The sequence below is a fragment of the Pempheris klunzingeri genome, chromosome 16, assembly GCF_042242105.1.
Source record: "Pempheris klunzingeri isolate RE-2024b chromosome 16, fPemKlu1.hap1, whole genome shotgun sequence".
Classification (NCBI taxonomy): domain Eukaryota; kingdom Metazoa; phylum Chordata; class Actinopteri; order Acropomatiformes; family Pempheridae; genus Pempheris; species Pempheris klunzingeri.
Window position 1 is genome coordinate 19,622,074 of NC_092027.1, and position 13,097 is coordinate 19,635,170.

General features: G+C 41.5%; 1 protein-coding gene across 3 annotated transcripts in view; it reads left to right on the top strand.

Annotated features, from left to right (window-relative positions):
• Window positions 1-12,730, top strand: part of phf14 (PHD finger protein 14) — an 88,852-nt gene extending 76,122 nt beyond the window's left edge. For all 3 annotated transcript variants that reach the window (XM_070845936.1, XM_070845938.1, XM_070845937.1), the window contains exon 18: window positions 11,906-12,730. In XM_070845936.1, coding sequence (XP_070702037.1) covers window positions 11,906-11,980 — 75 coding nt within the window. In that variant the 3' untranslated portion in view covers window positions 11,981-12,730. The remainder of the gene's footprint in view (window positions 1-11,905) is intronic.
• The last annotated feature ends 367 nt before the right edge of the window (window positions 12,731-13,097 follow it).

Consider the following 13,097-nt stretch of genomic DNA (forward strand, 5'->3'; position numbering starts at 1 on the left):
ATGTGAAACCGAAGTATCTGGTCAAATCAGGAATTAGCAACTCAAAAATCAGTTGCTTAAGTCAAAAGACCGCAAAACAGAAATCTAGTTTTCTGTGAAAAAGAGAGTCAAGTCACCGACCCCACTGCACAACCACTTGAGTGTGTTCTAATGAGGCAGCACACATGCTGCCAAATGATCCACTGGCTGGGTCTGTAGTCCTCCCCAGGTCTTTACACTCCAGGCCCTGATTACTGAGAGAACACAGGTGCGATTCACTCCACCCCTCACTGCAGGTGTATAGAAAGGGGGGGGGGGGCACACACAGACAGCACTACAGCCATTTCAAATACGAACAGCATACTTTCCCCATGGCGGTCCAACTCATCAATATTGCTATCGCTAGAGCCACGACCATGGCTAAAAAAAAAAAAGAGGCTGACACATTACAGACACATGATAATATTTGAATGTGAGTGTAAAATTTGTTTTGTATTTTTTCTTAAATCATTTTAAATTAATTGAAAGATCTATGGTGGTGTCAGTTTTTACACTTGGTCATTTTTAGTCACATTAAGATACTCTGTTCTATTCGCCTTAAAAGGTAATACGCATTTCATTACTCCCCAAAAAACAACACGGCCGTATGTAATAAGGGTGTTGAACTGCAATACTCTTTGACAACTGACTAAAAGTCATTTCTATTGTAGTGTTGAGTATCAAAAACTGTCAAGTGTCTAAAGGTAGCACCAAAGGCGCTTTTGTTTGATTATTCTTTGACCAGATATTTAGTTTGTGTTTGTCTGCTTGTGCTAAGACAACACTAGACACTGCATGCATTGAGAGGTCTGATCAATCATAATTTAATAAATAGGTTTAATATCAATCAATCAATCTTTATTTATATAGCGCCAATTCACAACAGCATTATCTCAAGGCGCTTTCCATAAAGAGCAGGTCTAGACCAAACTCTTTAATTAGAGAGAGACCCAACGATTCAGGAATTCAACATTAAGGGTTCAAGAATTCCCACATGAGCAGCATCAGATATTATATTGAGCAACAGTGGCAGGAAGGACTCCCCTTTAACGGGAAGAAACCTCGAACAGACCCAGGCTCAGTGTGGGCGGCTTCTGTCCTGGTCTGTAAAAAACAGTGTTCATAAAACAGAGGCACTGACAATAGTAGGCCTATTGTTTTAGAATCAATACTGAAATGTTAGTATAGTATTGAAAATCTTCAACCACTGTCATATTTACAGACAAAATCAATCATTATCCTGTAACCCAGTATCTTTACTTGGTAAAGGGTTGGAGGAACATAGTTATAGTCTGTCATGTTTTAACATTTACGTTTCTCTGGACTGTTTCCTCATTTAGTTTGTTATATTTATAACAAACTAAATAGAAACATCGGATTCTTCTTTCGTCTTTCGAACAGAAAGTCTCCATTTATATTAAGTTTTATTTTGTTGTGCCTTTGCCATGAAGATGAAGTTTTTGGTTCTGCATTTCTGCCTGTTTGGTAGTTAGCAGAATATTTGAAACATACTTTAAAAAGTTATGCAAGAATTATGGTTGTTGGTGCAGACTGTGTGGCCATTTATTTATCACATTTTTGGAATATGACGTAATGATCACCAGATGTTGGTGTCAGAAAAACAGTTTGAGAGCTGTTTGAAATTTGTCAGCCTCTCAGTTGTAATCTTTGTCTTGGTGGCAATGTTAAAAAAAAGTATCTGGCATTCAGGAGATGATCAAACTGACTTGACGTTTTATTTCATTAATTCATACTAATTTTGGCGAGCATGGAAGTTAATATCTTTAGTTTTTTCCTCAGCAATCAAGCAAGAACTGTTGTATCTGCCTTAACATCATTTTCAGGCGACACAGACGCTGTGGTAAATGTAGTGATTTCTGCCCTGATCAAATAATATGCAGATTGACTGAACAGCTCATCCAAGCTTGTCCACATTTTTGTAGCAGTTTCCTCTGTCACTATTTTTGCCGGATGTTACTCAGTGGCTAGAAAGATGACATTCCCATTGCAGCTACACAAAGCCATCATTTGTTGATTGTTTGTCCAACCAGGGGAAACACCCATCAATGAGCCCGACACCAGGTCTGTTTGATTCCCTGGAAAAATCAGAGGTTGGGCACTGATTCAGAGGTCTAGAACCAGGCTATTAGCACATGACATACTGCAGACGTATGTACAGATGTATGTACATTGCAAGAAATGTTTCTGTCACATTTCAAGCTTTTGGTCTACTTTGGAAGGATTGGAGGATAGCAAATAAGCAAACCGCATTTACAATACCGTAAAATAATATAATACAAATACATAATGTTCTTGCCAAAGAAACAACAAATACACGTCTGTGTTTCTCCTATTGGCCTGGATTGTCTTTGAGGTCCTCATTAATAACATTTATTTGCTTGTATTGTTGAGGTGTCTGTAGAGCAGAGGTTATTACGGAGGAGCTGCTGGTATGCAGTGGTTTACAGTTTTGCAGGAAGATGCAGGAGCTGAGTGTTGGTGCCATTTCAGACATGTTTCTGTTGTGCAAAGGGGCAATAAAAGGCTTTATTAGACAGGCTTGAGTTCATTATAGATGCTGTGTTTCTTTCGGCCTGCTCAGCTTAGATAAACCTCGCTCTGACCAAGGCCACATCCCTCCCGCTGTCACCCCAGGCCCTCACTGAATCGATTTCAGTAATAAAGTGACAGTCTTGCCGTAATATACGGATGGCCTTTAATTCAAGTCTGTTACCGTGCCAAGGGGCGCTTGTTTAAGGCTTTATTTACACCCTTGCAGCGCTGCTTGGCATGCTGGGCTCCACAGTGAATCAGACCAGAAGATTTGGATAAAAGGTTTGAAATGCCAAAGCTCTTAAAGTTGCTCAGGCAGTGTTTAAAGTACTCAACTGTGAACTTGTGTGGGATGCACTACTTAAGCTGCACTTAGACTTGTTGTCATCAAAAGGATTGCAACTGTTGAAATTAGGGTGCGTAAAAGTTTCATTTTCTTCACTTCCTCCAGAGCCATAGGCCTACTCCTACTCAGCGAAGTTTCGATTTGAAGTTCCATGATAACCGCACAGTGTTCGGCTCTGTTTATGTATATAAGACAGTTATGTGTATTAAGGATAGTGTTTGCCTTTTTTCACGACACAAGGCAAATGTATGTTAAGTAGATGTAATTTTTGATAGTTTGTAGCGGCAGTGTTTGTTTTGATGTCATTCCCCATTCAAAGGAAGATTACCTTTACTGGCTGTGCCATCAATCAGAAGCTTCATCGCTTGACCTGTGAAAGACTGTAATTAAGTTAGCTTAATTAACTTAATGAAGTGTCACACTTGGCTGACTTTACTATATTGAGTAAATTGAAAGAAAAATAGGTGTCATTACTCATCAGATGTTCTGGTATTCAGAGTGAGGCAGAGGGAATGCATTTTTTACCAACTCCTCATCCAGTGGGTGTCTATCTTAGTGGAAAAATCTAACCTTTAGCCTGTTTTTATTTTCTCAATGAGGCATTTTTCATTAGCAGTCTGATTGGTCTAATCAGTATCATTGGTGCATTTGTGGAATGAAGATAAATCCATGAGTGTGATTTGAATGCATTGCTCTCTACGCTCTCTTATCTGTATTCACGTTTAATCTTTTAGGAACTGCACAATCAATAAGCCCAACAGTCGAGGCTTTTACTCAAGCGTAGGTGCTTAAAGCATGATAACCTCATCAATGATGGTTGTCTTTTAGTCATGGCAAAAGTTTAACCACAGTTTAATGTGATTTAAAGGCAGGCAGTGGCAGCTAAGCACGGGCAGCTAGCTACACTATAGTCTGCAGGGAGCACAGGACATGGTCAAGGGTGGCCAGGCGGGACACCGAAGACGAAGAGAAAATCAATGGCTGGGAGTCACCTCAATCACTTTAACTAGGCGCTACAGACGCCCATGCCCCTCTCAGGGGCCAATTTGTGGAGTAAACAAGAGTGTGTGATTGCTGTGGGGGTCCCCAGTGGCCCCAATAGTCCATTTCTCTGGACTTGGCTCCTTCTAATAACGATCTTAGCGAAGAGTGTACATGAGACCACTTTTCGGACCCCCCACCCCCCTCCATGCTGTATTTCATGGCCATAAACAGTGTAGCAGACACTGAGCAGCAGCACTCCTAGGCTTCGTTAAGATAACATTCCCACCAGTTCCTGTCTCTTGCTTTGTGGGCAGGAATCATGCTCTATTCTAATGGCACAGATAGAGACAACCGGTTTCTACAATGAATGTACATAATAAACACGTCAACCCCCTACAGTTGAACATACAGGTGGGGCACTTGGATATATTCTTGGCCCCCCCTACATAGATTACTACACATAATCACTTATTGGCCTCTTTTGACTCAGTTTAACTTTGTGTCTATGTTTGAACTTCAGCTGAAGTACTGCATCTATAAGTTCATAGACGCAGTTCATTACACAAGTCTTGTGTTGGTAAAGCCTTTAAACGCATTCATTTCAGGGAAACCAATTTATTTTCTCTCACAAATAATCTTTGGTCAAGGACAGACACTGGCTTGCTGAGGGCACATGAAACAGACAACAGCCAAACAAGACGGTCAGCAGCTAAACTGGCAAAAATGATTGTTGTTGTGATTTATAACTTTATAGTAGGTGTGGCAAAACTGTGATGGTGCACCACTTCTGGCCCCAGGTAGGGGAAACAGTGGGGGAAACAGTGATTTAAGTAGGCTGTTCATGACTTTGTCGTTAGCCTTTGTGTCCTTGTAAACTGAACGTTTTTAGGGAACCTGCATGAAATATTCTTTGTAGAATTCAAGGAGTCGTGTAAAACACATTCACCATTTAGACAGACGTTTCCTCCTCTTTGTTTTCAGACATTTTAAGACGTTTTTTGCATTTTGTCTTTGATATGTTGTGTGTTTCCAGCCTTGTTCAGAAATAAAGCAGAGATACACAACCAGTTTTCTTCCAGTGCCCAAGCACTCAGACCTATTATGATTCTCTGTTTTATTCTAAATGCTTCAAATTGGAAACATAGAGAAAGCAGCTCTCCTTTCACAACTGTATATCCTCCTCCCGGAGGCGTCTTTAGTTGTCTGACAAGGCGATAGAAAGAAAAAACCTGCTTGTGAATTTTACCTCTGATTGAATTAGATGTTGCCTGGTAACTTCACCTCAGCATCAGTCATGCCTCACTAAAATGGAAATATGTTTCCTAGGGAAAAAAATTGGACATTAAAGAATGCCCTTTGCAATAAATGAAATGGGAATTGCAAATATGCGCAGTCATGAAATTTAATTGTGCTCTCTGGTGACTGGTTTGTGGGTGCTGAGGAGCAGCGGTGCAGGAGAGGCACTGGGGGCAGAGGTGGTTAAATGTAGCGCGTAACGCACTGCCTGAACAGCCTAATGAAGCCGCTGTTTATGACCCACTGCAATTCTGTCATCTCTTGAATGGCAACAAGGTGGCATGTACACATAGAGCCACTCACACACACACACACACACCAAATGTGGTATTGTCTTTAGTAAATGTTATTAACGTCTTAATGCTTCTTTGAAGAAAGAGAGAGGATGCACTCGATTAGTATTCTTACAGAGTGCCAAGCGTCTTTATCTCAGTCAATGAGCAAATTAAAGTGTATTGTAGTTGTCAAAGATGCAATGAAATAACTGAAAAATAAAATAATGAACTACAACTCTTTTACTATAAAAATACGCTTTCATAATAAGAGTTGTGTTATAATGAATTATTACATTAATTTATGTATTTTATTTTATTTTTTGTTTCATGTATTTGCTTTTAGTATTCTTATTTTTTTTTATTTATTTGTGTCATTTTGGAATTCCAGATTTTGACATGGAGTTGTCTCCATGGCAACTGAGTCCATAAGTCCATAAGAGTCCAAGAAATGGACCTTGAGTTAAGAATAGTTTTGTTAAACTTCTGTTCTCCAGACCATGAATGAACCATCCTCTATGTAACTGCTCGAGTGTGGGGGTCGACAAGCTTATGATCTAGCAATGATTTAAGCTTCAAACTTTATTATATAATTAATATGTAATTAATTACACACATTTTCTTATAAACCAGGATTTAATTTAAAGTGTGCAACATGATGGTTTCAATGTACATCTCATCTGATTATTTTAAACGGAGTTGAAGTTATAACCCTATTGTTTACATGAATGTTACCATACCTGAAAGCTTGATGGTGGTGCCCCCCCTAATGTTTGTAGCATTGCAACGCATAACTGTGCTGTTATCTGTGCAGCTGAACATTTATCTGACTGCGAGGGGTAGTGAATCCATCAAAGGTGAGAGGACACTACGGAGCGTAGCCTCTTCTGCAGACACACAATGTGCTGTGTAAGACACACTCATAAATAAATACAGTGAAAGCAGAAAACACGATAAGGAAATCAGTCACACTAATTAACTGCTAATTCTTTTGAGGACTGTGTAGGCTTGATAACAGAAGGCAAAGCTTATTGAAGTACATTCTGTGTTGTACATTATGATTCCTTTACAGTGTGAATTGAATTCAAGTTTACTGTGGTTGGGGCCCTCTAGCTGTTTGTGTGTGCATGCGTGCGTGCGTGCATGTGTGTGTGTGTGTGTGTGCGTGCTTTCAAGGGGGGTGCAATTAATGATGCAAGCAGCAGAGATGTGAGGCTGAGCAGTGCTGGAGCTCGCCCGGTCTTTGTTGCCACCTAGGGCTCAGTGTGAGCGCTCCTGCTCTCTCCTTCTATCACATGACAGAGACACTCAGCTCCTGCCCTTTAAAATGCCAGCCTCGACTCAAATGAAAAATGTGGCATTTCATTATCATATATGTATATGTTAGTGCCAGAGGGCCTGCCAGCCTATGGAAAGGGAGCGGGGGAAAACAAACCCGCCCTTTTTTTTTTTTTTTTCCCTGTCCTCGTCTCCCCAGAGGGAATTGATGGAAATATCCCACAATGCCAAAGCCCATCAGCTCCTGCAGGCTCGTCGAGGGGGGAGCGTCTGCCTATCTGCTCTCCACAAAGCAAACGTCTCTAGCAGGGGCCACTGATGCAAAACACAGCTCCATACTGCAACCTCTGCAGTCCTCAGTAGGAGAACAGGGGGGGGGGGGGCAGAACAGCGCCGCTTCCCCTCTTTCCTCTCTCTCTGGATCAGTGGCTCTAGCCGTGCTTTAAAATGTGCTACAAATTTTAATACAGCATGAATAACACGCATCTATAAAAACAGATAATATTAGGTTCGAGTAATAGTTATGGCTGTATGTTATTATCTGAAAACAGGATCTTGAATTTGTCATCCTCCATTGATTGATTCTGATTATTATTATTATTATTATTATTATTATTATTATTATTATTATTATTATTATTAGCGTTATTACCATTATTATTATTATTCACGTTATTATTATTTAATGTAAGACAATATGGAAAATAAAAAAGTAACAATAAAACACAAAATGCATCATTTAAATTTGCATGGAATATAGACTATTACCAAAAGTCACTTATCGAGCAGAGTTCTACTGAGATGAAGCATTCATTTCTCAGTATGAGGCTTGAGCCATGTCCTAGCAGTGAAGGCCATTTGAGTAAAAAGCTCTTTGTGTATAATTGTTATGTCTGAGATTTAATATATAATATTAATTAATTTGTTTATTCAATAGTATAACTATAGTATAGCTGTGTGTAATACTTGACATTCACATAATATTCTTAGTTGTATCTCTGACACACTATTAGTGGTCTTGTTTTACATGTACGTACGTTGTTGCTGCAGTGAAAACGATCATTTTGGGAGCAAATTTAAGAGGCTCCTCGAGGCTGACATTTCAGCGACCCGTTCAGCTTCGAAAAGCCAGTAGGAAGAGTGGGAAGGAGGAAAAAATTAGGAGAGCAAAATGTACACAAACATAGACACTAAGAGTCACAATATCACAATGGCGTGTCGACAGCTCGTTGTGATGCCCTCAAGAAGTCAGAGAAGGTGGCTTTAGATGTTGGCCCCATTCTCAAAAAGGTTTACATCATCTTTTAATTGCGGCACAGATCTTCCAGCAGAGCTCAGTAACGCTATGAAACACGAAGGAGCTGCTTTGCAAAATTATAATGACTGACTTCTCTGCACTGTTTGATGCATTATGTGTTCTATATTACACCCCTCCACAAACAACTCATCCGATGCTCCCCAGGTGATATGTGCATTTCATATATGAATAACAGCTCGTCTTCTCCATCTCTCTGACACTTTCAATTGCACGTTGCACAGGCAATTTCTGTAGACTCACTCCATAAGCCTGACTATAAGGCAGATAAATGAGGAGTGGCCCTAACGGAAAGCAATTTTCATTTGTAGTGTCACTTCTAGCGCGGCTTTTCACTGCAATTCAAAGAAACATGAAAACAGATGAAGATTGGGCCTTGTCTCTCCCCGCTGCTGCCCTCCGACCGAGCGGACTGAGCGGAGGATGCTCTGCAGGCAGACAGACAGCAGGATAATACCAGCAACAGCGAAGCTGTGGAGTGCAGACACCCGTCTGCTTTCCCCCCAGGTAGAGACAGGAGTGATGGGTGGCTGAGGGGTTAGAGTGGGGAGGATAAAGAGCACATGAGAAATCCTGTGAAGGCCCTGCGAGGCCAGGAGGACTGGTGTCACCCCTTTCCCCAGGGACACCCACTAAATCAATGGAGGAGGAGGCATGGGAGGCACATCTCCGGCTTTATGAGATAGTTAGCATGCGCTGGCCCCTCCTCCCCTCTTGTTTCCCATTTAAGAGCTGACTGGCCCTCCGATAACGGATGGCGCCACAGGTAATTGGAAAATTGGCAGGCTTGTCAGGGAGATTTGGTGGATGGTACGAATGTATACGACGGTGGAGTTCATGAGGTGTCACCCCACAGCTAGATTTATATCAGCCCCATGGACCAGCACCAGAAAGTATCCAGTTCAGGAAAAAGTAGCACATTTTTCTCCAGGGGAGACTGCATATCAAGACTGCTGCAGAGGCACCGACAAGGTTCCTGTTGGTGAAGAGATATATGGGCTGTCCCTTGCATTAACCCTAACCTTAATTTACTGTTTCTACACATGCCTTAACAACTGCTGCAAATAGCCCGCACATCCTCCACTCTGATTTATTTACATTAATATCCAGTCCAGCTAATCTTCATCCCAGGTCATCTGACACTTTAGATTTCAGTCTGCATGATTAAATCGTGGTTTACATGATGGATTTTGACTGAAGGCTTTTCACAGTGACTTATTGTCAGGAATCTTTCTTTCACCATTAAAGACTGTCCAGTGTTGAAAGACTGGTGAAGTTCCAAAGAGTGTCCTCCACAGTCAGTTCATCACAGCTCATTAGCACGGGAAACGGATGGCTGTGGGGGCTGCAGCCCCCCCTGCAGTCAACTTTAAACACTTCTCACAGTTACTCAAACCTCACGCTGCTTTCTGTGAGCATCATGGGTGGGTAGTGTTCCTATGACTTGTCATAATGACCACCAGCGTGGTCAGGAATCTCACCGACACCAAAGGTCAAATTCGTGTGCCATGTGACTAACTAAGCATGTTGGTAAATCCTTGGACTTCTGTTGCTCCTTTAAACACTCTTCAGTTGTATCTTTAAAAGTTTCATTGTCTGAATTTTTTCAGACTTTCAAAGTCCCCAGAGGATGAATCCTGCTAATTTTGGTGATCGCAAGTTGTTGAGAGTGAAATGTCTCAACAACTATTGGATGTATTGCGATTTCATTTGGTACACATATTTATGTCCCCCTCAGGATGAATTCTATTGTCATAAAATTGGCACGAGTTTGTCAGATACTATTTAGACCAAATGCCAGTTGGGGGCGGCTGTGGCTCCGTCCCTCAATCAGAAGGTCGGGGGTTCGATCCCCAGCTCCTATGGGTCAACATGTCGAAGTGTCCTTGGGCAAGACACTGAACCCCAACTTGCTCCTGAAGCAGTTTCAGTGTGTGAATGTGTGAAAGAACAGTCTCCTCCACCTTACATTCCTCCTGTATGAATGATGAGTGAATGTGTGAATGAGGATGTGATGTAAAGCGCTTTGAGTAGTTGAAATAACTAGAAAGGAGCTTTACAAATACAGACTATCTACCATTTAACACAAAGAGAGGACAAAGGGGCTAGAGCACAACCCATAATGGTGCAAGCAGACACACGGCACTATTGGCACGCTAAGATGCAATATTCTACCTGCTAAAATCAGCCTGTTGGCCTGTTAGTATGCTGATGTTAGCATTTAGCTCAGAGTGCCACAGCTTCGTAGAGCCACTAGCACGGCTGTAAGTGAACAGCCTGAATAACAATTTCCAGATATAATTATCATGTAAAGAATCTTTAGTTCCGATGTTTAGTCTGAGAAAGTTAAAAAAGAAGTCCAATGCCTAGAAGTCCAATGTTAAAAGAGTCTGCCAGTGAAATTCCCCATCACAATCTGTTGCTAAAATCTGAAGCTTGTCTTTTCAAAGACTCATTTTGTATTTACCAAGCACATTGGGGACACGCTGCAGTGTTATAACTGCTTCCCTGGGGAGTGGCAACAATCAACAAAATGGGTTTTTATGTAGGCATGGACCAGATTGTGCCAGGATAAGTTGAAGTGATGATTTATATTTAATAAATAATATCTGTATGTGTGTACACATGTGAGTACACAAAGGATCCATATGGGAATGAAGGCATGTGTGATTGACAGAGAATTAGAACTAACCTAATGTCTTGTCTCAGCTAGCTGCAGGAATTCATGGGGTGTTGTGGGCTTCAAATTCTAACCTGGTGATCACACATTCTAGTGTGTAGATATGTTCATTAACCTCTGGAGGGGGGATAATTGTATCTGTCAGAGTCGTTTAATCACCACTGCAACTCTCACCACTGTCACTTTCATTCTGTCTGCTTTGCTAAATCAGCTGGCCCCTTGGCTGGCCCACAGCGAGTCCTGCTGACTCTGTGAGTCCATTTCTTTCCGTGACACATGGGAGCTTTTTTGTCAAGAAAAAGAAATGAATTCATTAAAAAAAAACAACCTGTTTTGTTCTTTGTGTAACTGAAGTGAAGACTCAAGACTCACAGGACTTGTTTTGTGGAATGCCAGATCATTTTCTTGTGGCTAAAAAAGGTTGTTCTAATTATATTCCATTCTATTGAAGACACCTTGGCCTGTTTAAGGCGCGTCTTGTTCTTCTTTTTAACGCTCAAAGGTTCCGTTGGTCTGATTGACGGGTACATGAGCCTGTCAGAGTTTGACATGGATTCAAACTGTCCAGCTGCTGTTTCTGACACAGATGGCACTGAGCAGTGAACCCGGGCTTCAAATGTTATCCTGACCCTACTCCAAGACAAGAGCGTTGAAATTGGACAATTCAGCAAAACTGTTCGACGTTAATTGAATAATGTTTTTCCACATTATTTGCCAAAATGTCAGAATGCTCACTTTCTACAGTATTTGTGTCACATGTGGTAAGTGCTAACAGAGATCCATGCTGTCAGTTTGAACCGTTTGTCTTCATTTGAAGAGCAAATTTGTTTCCTTTTCTTTGGATCTGCAGTATTTGAAGTTTCATCATCTGTAGTCACTGATCTTTTCTTTGCCTGCTTGGCCATAGTAACCATTTTCTCTGCCGACTCTCTCTGGCAGCTCAACCACTGCTGGGTGCTTGTGATTTTTCACAGGAAATGGCACAAAGCTCATCATACCAAAGAATACTGGGGCTTTTATCAGCGGCTCAGTCACTATAGTGTTAAGTCATTCAGCAATAGATAGACAGGGAGTTAACAGACCTTTATTTAACCGAAAATCTTCAGGCAGATTGTGGTTAAGGTCAAAAAATGTGACGTGTACACTGTGTTGTGTGTTTGCAGGAGGAAGAGGAGGAGCAGCTGGAGGAAGATGACCCTGTTAAAGAGGAAACAGCCGAGCAGGAGATTCCGAACTGAACCCGAACGAGAGGACACGAACACACCACTGCTCTGTGGCTTCACCTCCGGTCTTAGCGTTTCTGTTCAGACTATAGCACAACACTTAACTTTGTACGAGCCTCCCAAAGCAGCCAGCAGTTAGCTGTCACTCCACGTAGTTTAGCAACCACAGGTGTGCTTTAGCTCATTACACTGAAGGGGAGAGTTTGTACTTTTTATGGACAGGGCTAGACAGACGGACAGACATCCTCATAACACAGAGCACATCAAAGCATCCAGCCACACACACACACACACACACACACACACACACCGCTGGGCTTCTTACACAGCAGAGGTGTGTCTGATTGTTAACGCCCAGCCACCTGATGTATTGAGGACACTTTCCGTGTAATCTATTTTCATACACTAATGATCATCCGAGAGCGCGTCCACACAGAGTATATCCTCACTGTCCTGTTTACAATACAGAGCTGGCAGAGTGGGTGTGAGCTTCTCTCTCCGGCCCACAGAGCACTTGTTCCTCCCTGCCGAGCGCACTCACACTCACTCCAGCGTCAGTAGTGAAGTGCTTTTCACCATCTTCGAATGCATTTCACTTTGACGTTTGACCGCAGGATTTTATTTTTATATCTCACGCATATCCTCTTACTTCCCCCATTTTATATATCTACTTATTTTCTCACTTCCTTATCTACACGTACGTGAAGTATTGAGTTTTGTTTTTGTGTTGGAAAAAATACTTTTTTATTTTTGCTTTACGGTATCTTTAAGTGCTACTCGCCAATCTATATTGTCATTGGATTTGTAATAAAATTCTTCCATGTTTAGGAAATGTGTGATTGTATTGACATGCTTTGTAAAGTAGAATTAGTTCTGGGTTCTTTTTCTTGGTCAGATGGTTCTATGACCTGCCAGAAGTCTGTGGTCCAAACTGGGTCTCTGAGCTCCCTGGGAAGCATCGCTCACTTGTCACAAAGTTGAGCCACTGAAAATTAATTGAAGCCACAGAGGCAGCAAGAGTTCATAGTCTAATTATCACAAATCAGAAACCTTAAAAAAAAACCAATTACAATAATTTTGCCTTTATTGGACAATAGAGCGAAGAAGCAGACAGGAATTGGGGAAAGAGAAA